At 51.4% G+C, this 6,000-nt stretch overlaps 1 protein-coding gene across 1 annotated transcript; it reads left to right on the top strand.

Moving 5' to 3' along the window:
* Positions 1-330: 330 nt before the first annotated feature.
* On the top strand, positions 331-5,640 carry S100A11 (S100 calcium binding protein A11). The gene is made up of 3 exons (XM_036453088.2): positions 331-476; positions 4,018-4,170; positions 5,330-5,640. Exons 2-3 carry the CDS (start codon positions 4,024-4,026, stop codon positions 5,480-5,482), a joined length of 300 nt encoding a protein of 99 aa, XP_036308981.1. The 5' UTR covers positions 331-476; positions 4,018-4,023; the 3' UTR covers positions 5,483-5,640.
* The last annotated feature ends 360 nt before the right edge of the window (positions 5,641-6,000 follow it).

Raw genomic sequence — 6,000 nt, 5'->3', positions numbered from 1 at the left:
AGAAGCTGAAGAGCGAGGTGCCCCACTGGGCACGCATCCCCGCTCTGCTAACGGTCCTCGGAGGCCCCGCTTCCAGGGAGCTTCTGCTCTGCAAAGCGGGCCACGCCCCAGCCGCCTGATTTCACCGGGTCTTTCCGGGCACCTGGCCTGGAGGGGCAGGAGGAGTTCCTCCGAGGAAAAGACCCTCCCACGGACATGGCCGGTACCGCTTCTAATGCAAAAAAGTGAAAAAGCCCCAAGGATCACAGGGCAAGCAGAGAGCGAGCTTGTGGGAGGCTCAGATGGGCTTCCTGTGTGCGTGGGGCGGACAAGTCCGGATCTGCACGGCGGGGCGGGGGCCGGGGCGGGGCGGGCGCAGTGAGTCAGGCCGCTCGGGGCGGGGACCGGCGGGGACGGGGCTGGACCCGGGGCCCCAGCCCAGAGCTCGCCTTCCCGCTCCCCGCTCACAGCCGCTGCCCTCGCTCCGCTCCGACACGGTAAGGCCGACGCTTTTATGTCTCTTCCTCTGAAATCAAAAGGACAAAAAAGCCACGGCATCCTTCCCACGGGGCTCGGTCTGTGGGTTCTGTGTGGACGTGGCAGGGAACCGAGGAGAGAGGACGGAAGGGGGACAGCCCTAACGGTCTGCCCGGAGCCACGGCCCGGGGCTGGCCCCCCCAGTTGCTTTGTTCTCCGGGGGAAGACGGGGCTCGGGCCGAGGGGTGGGGATGCACGGCCAGCCGGGCGGCGGCTGCTCGGGTCCCACCGGCGGGGCGGGGCGGGCGTCCTGCTGGGGCTGCGGCCCTCGGGATCCCAGAGCCGGGAGCCACATCGCAGACCGGGGTGGGGTTCCGTGAGCGGCCGTTCCTGGGGACCAGGAAGGGCCCGTTTCAGAACAGCCGTCGGAACCCTGGGAAAATCCAAGTTTCGGTAACTCGAGGCAAAGGGCCAGGACAGAGACGGAAGCAAGCCCGTCCCCGGAGCAGAACCTCAGCCAAGAATGTGGAAGGAGCCCTGCCCAGCTAAGCCCCTCCCTTCCTTCTTTTTTCCTCCCTCCACCTTCTTTTAGGCACTCACTGCGCCACCTGTGTGCCCCCTTAGCTCCTGCCACCCCCACCTTGAATCCTTGACTCCTCTACCTGTGCAATGAAGCCACCTCCAGAACCTGCCTCCTCTTTGGTGCAGGGAGGTGGGCAAACTTCCCCCCCGGGGACCCAATGGGGTTTCTGTTCCCGTAGCCAGCTACCAGCAGGCTTTGCCTTTTTAAATGGTTGAAAGAAAAAAATCAAAGGAAGAATAATACGTGGTGATGCGTGAAAAGTATATGAACATCCAACGTCAGCATCCACAAATTAAGTTTTATTTGGCGCGTGGCCACGCCCATGCATTAGGAGTTGTCCCTGTGGTTGCTGGTCCGTTACCAAAGCGGAGTCAGGAGCCCAGATACTTACCGTCCGGCCATGTACAAAGCACGTTGGCCAACCCCTGCTCCAGGGTGTCAATCTGGGCCCCCACCCACTCCTTTCCTCTTCTCCTTCCCATGCAACCACGGACAGAAGTCCCATGGGAACCTGGAGAGGCAGAGCCAGCACCAGCAGGAGGTGAAACCTGGCATGATGCCCTGGAGGAGGAAGGGGGGTGCCCCCGGGGGTCCTCGGAAGGAAAGGGGTGGGGGTGTTGGTTAAGATGAGAACTTCAGTACTTGAGTCTTCTTTCAAATGTTACTTCTTAACATTCCCTTTTTCTTTTCTTTTTGTTTTTGTTTTTTTTTTTTGTTTCAAATGTTGAGGGTCGGTTTGCATTGTTAAAATTCTGCGCCTATCATAGTTCTCACAAATATGACTCTGAGGATGCCATGAGCTGTGGGGAGTGCTGGCCTCTGGGCAGGAGACCTGCTCTCCTCCCTTCCAGCAACCGCCCCACCCTGAGCACCGTCTCCGACCCCCCTCCAGCTCCACAGATTTCACAATTCCACGTCAGTAATGTGATCGTGGGGTTGCTTGCCTTTGCTCTGGAAAATTACCCCTGAGGAGAAACGAGGTTTCTCCCTGTGGCTGATAGCAAGTTTTCAAGAGGACAAAAATAGTCTAAATTCCTGCAGTCAAGAACAGTGTTAAGGTGGGGAGGGGGGGAAGTAAAGCAGAAGCCACTTTAAAAATTGGAAAAGCAACGCAATCAGAATTCCACAAGGAAACGGGGCAGAGAGAGCCTCTGTGGGCCTATAAAAAGGTTGCCAGTCCCTTGCCCCTTGGTCTGGAACCTTCTACTCCATCTGGCACACGCTCCTAGCCAGTCTCGTTCCTAGCTGATCTCGTTCTGGTCATCTGACACATTAGTAAGACAGTGTGTTTGTTTTACTAGGAGTCCTGATTTAAAAAAAAAAAAAAAAAAAAAAAAAAAAAAAAAGCTGTCGTGCAAACACATGTTTCTAGGTTATGCTATTGTGTTTCTCCCCCAAACCCTGAGCCTTCCAACACTTTTCTCTCCTTAAGAAAAAGTGTGACTGTTGGGAAAGAGTCCGCCTCTGGAAGGGCTTTAGAACTCGCCTTTGGAAGGGCTTCATAGATTCTCCCAGACCAGTGGGCAGCAGGCACCTGGCTGGCGGTAAAGCACCTCCTAGTAGAGAGACTGGGAAGGGAAAAGCCTACAGGAAGGAGGGAGGGAGACCTCACCCACCACAGCCTCAGGGCTCTGATCCTTCTCTAGCTCATTAATTATGGGGCCTGAAAGCCTCCACCTCTGGGCTCCAGGAAGTACAACTCAGGGAAAGTCACCATCCACACGTAGACCGTTGTGAAAGCCCCAGATAAAGCCTCAGAGGAAGGGTGTGGTCCCGCCAGTGTTCCAGGAAGTCTGCAGTTGCTGCTCTTATCCACTAGGGGGAGCCCAGCAGTTGCTCACTTCTGGTGCCCTGAGGTGCCCACTAGCATGATGGGCGCACTCAGCAGGACAGAGTGTACTTGAAGATTTCTCTTCAAGGGAAAGCAGAGCCCAGCACAGGCTTTAAATCTGCTCCTGGTGCAACCTCAGCCATGGTTCAGATCTGTAGAAAGCCTGGGCACTGTGTGAGCAGCCATCTGAGAGCCCAATGTCAACCTTCCTGGTTTGAAGTAGCCAGAGAAGTTCTACCCGACATTCCTGTGGGAATTCATGACATTTGGAAGTAGCAGGAGCAAAGGCTGAGGGATGCAGAAAGAGATCTGGAGAACAAGATTCCAAGGATGACTGTGCTATGCCCTTCTCATGCCTCCATTTCCTCACGTGTAAAAGACATGGTTGAGCATCATCTGTGCACCAAAAGGATGCCAGTTGAATTCCCAGTCAGGGCACATGTTTGGGTTGTGGTTCAGTCCCCAGTCGGGGCACATATAGAAGGCAGCCAATCGGTGTTTCTTCTTCTCTCTCCTTCCTTTGTCCCCCTCCCCAACCTTCCTCTCTCTAAGCATATCCTCGGGTAAGGATTTAAAATAATAATAATAAATAAAATGAAATATGAAAGATGCTTTTGAACATAAAAAAAAAATTATCAGATCTCTCACCCCACACACAATAATAGCTTTTAGTTTTCATCTAGAAATGCATGCATCCCAGGAATTCAGTATCGCTTTACAACGAACCACCATTCCGTTCATCCCAGTAGTAGACTCTCTATACACTGGAAAACAGGACATGTTTAAATCTGTACACAATGCTTGAGATGCACATGAATTTGTAGATGTATACCAGAAATACCAGTAGACCCTGTCACCCTTCCTCTCATCTACTGCTTTCAAACTTACCCACATGCTCCATACTTCCTCTCACGGTATTTCACCTGGAATAACCATGACGTGATGTGGGGGCAGGGGAGACTCACAGGATGTGACTTTCTGTGCTTGTCTTAGGCCCCTCAGCCCCCTAAAAAACGACCCAGTCCTTTAGGAACTGCTTTGACCCAAAATGAAGAGATGAGATTCTCTGGAGTGTTCTCCAGCTTCCAGTCCTTGATGCGTTGCCCTCATCTAAGCCCTGATTTTTTTTTTTTTTTCCTCTCCCAAGACAAAAATGGCCAGCCCTACAGAGACCGAGCGGTGCATCGAGTCGCTGATTGCCGTCTTCCAGAGGTACGCCGGGAAGGACAGTAACAGCTTCACCCTCTCCAAGACGGAGTTCCTCACCTTCATGAAAACGGAACTGGCTGCCTTCACAAAGGTACAGGTCCTAGCCCTCACCCCCCAGGCTACCCAGAGCAGGAAACAAGACTGCAGACTGGCCAGGAAGGAAGGTCCAGTTAGCCCCCGCCCCACACCCCTGCCTCCTTTTCATTCACTCCAAGCTGGGGGTCCACATAGCAGCCCAAGCTGAGCTCTGAGGCCTCAGCCTGAGCTCTGAATGACTAGTCAAGGTTCTGCTCTCTCTTTTCCTTTTAATAAGTGTGTTTTCAAGATCAAAGTTACCAAATTACCTGACACAGGGAGCACTTCCCTACCATTTAGGGCAGTGGTCGGCAAACTGCAGCTCACAAGCCATATGCGGCTCTTTGGCCCCTTGAGTGTGTGACTCTTCCACAAAATATCACGACCTGGGCGAGTCTATGTTGAGGAAGTGGCATTAGAAGAAGTTTAAGTTTAAAAACTGTGGCTCTCCAAAAAGATTTCAATCGTTGTACTGTTGATGTTTGGCTCTGTTGACAAATGAGTTTGCCGACCACTGATTTAGGGAAATGGCCTCATAGAAGAGATTTCTAATTTTATTCCTCTATCCCAAAGCCTCTAGGGCAGTCCTGTCCAATGGACCCTTCTCCAGTGACTTTTTTTAAAGTTATATATCAGCACTATCTGATATGGTAGCCACTGGCCACCTGTGCCTAATGTAGTTCACTTACGTAGCCATGTAGAACCAGTGGCTGTAAGTGTGTGCATGTGTCGGGGGGTTGGGTGAGTGGGAGATAAGGCTGATAAACAGGGCATCCCATTTTCACTTCTAGTCACTCTACTTTTATAGTGTTTGTATATTGCAGTTGCATGGAACACATGGGAAAAAAATGTTCTGCTGTTTTTATAAAGTTGAATAACTCCTAATTGTCATATGAAGTACCCTGGACTAGGAGCCAGAAAACCTGGGTTCAGGTCTCAGGTCTTCCCCTTAGCCAGGTCACAGTACCCCTGATTCCGTGTCTGGGTAGTGGGAATACGAGAGCCCCTACTCTTGCAAGAATAAAATGTTGGCAACGCATTTGAAAGTGTTTTTGGATACTTTGGGAACCCCCGTATATATGTACATAATCCATTTAAAGCAGGTAAGGCTTCTATGCTATCTTGAGCTATTCCTAAAGATACTATGAATATGATCGTTATTATTGCCTCTGTAGAACCAGAAGGACCCCGGTGTCCTTGACCGCATGATGAAGAAGTTGGACCTGAACGCCGATGGGCAGCTGGATTTCCAAGAATTTCTTAATCTCATCGGCGGCTTGGCGGTAGCTTGCCACGATACCTTTAAGTGCTCCCAGAAGTTTGTCTGAAGAACCATTGGAGCTGGCCTCCAGCCCCAGCCCCTTTCCTTCCAGCTTCCCCGTCATCATCCTTTTCTCACAGACCACACATGCCTGAGCCCAGCGGCCCTGCCCCCACATGCAGGCCGATCCTGCTGGTAGTAATAAAACATGTTTTTTAAAACACACACTGGAGAGTAAATTTGTGTAAGGGAGGGGGAAGCATGAGAGGAATGTAAATTGAATTGACTAAAGCAGTTACTGGAAACAGCACGCTACATAGTAGAAATGCATCTTGGGTATATTCATAATATGACTAATGATATCAACCGGAACCACCTCTTAAATTACTCAGACCAATGGAGACATATCACTTGTCACCACTCATTAAATATCTACCCCTACTACAGGCATTGACATGGGCTCTGGGGATACAGTCAGCAAGACAGACAAGGTCCCCCACCTTCACTGAGCTTACTTTCTCAATGGAGGGAAGGAGGACTGAATGGACACAGACAATAGTGTGGCAAAGGCTTTAGGAGGGGCGA

The sequence above is a fragment of the Pipistrellus kuhlii genome, unplaced genomic scaffold, assembly GCF_014108245.1.
Source record: "Pipistrellus kuhlii isolate mPipKuh1 unplaced genomic scaffold, mPipKuh1.p scaffold_m20_p_24, whole genome shotgun sequence".
NCBI lineage: Eukaryota > Metazoa > Chordata > Mammalia > Chiroptera > Vespertilionidae > Pipistrellus > Pipistrellus kuhlii.
Note: the sequence above shows the minus strand (reverse complement) of the source record. Positions and strands in the feature narration are given on the sequence as shown.

Coding starts and splice junctions, on each gene's coding strand:
- S100A11 (XM_036453088.2), top strand. CDS start 4,024: ATGGCCAGCCCTACAGAGACCGAGCGGTGCATCGAGTCGCTGATTGCC. Junction 4,171..5,329: donor AACTGGCTGCCTTCACAAAG/GTACAGGTCCTA, acceptor TTGCCTCTGTAG/AACCAGAAGGACCCCGGTGT.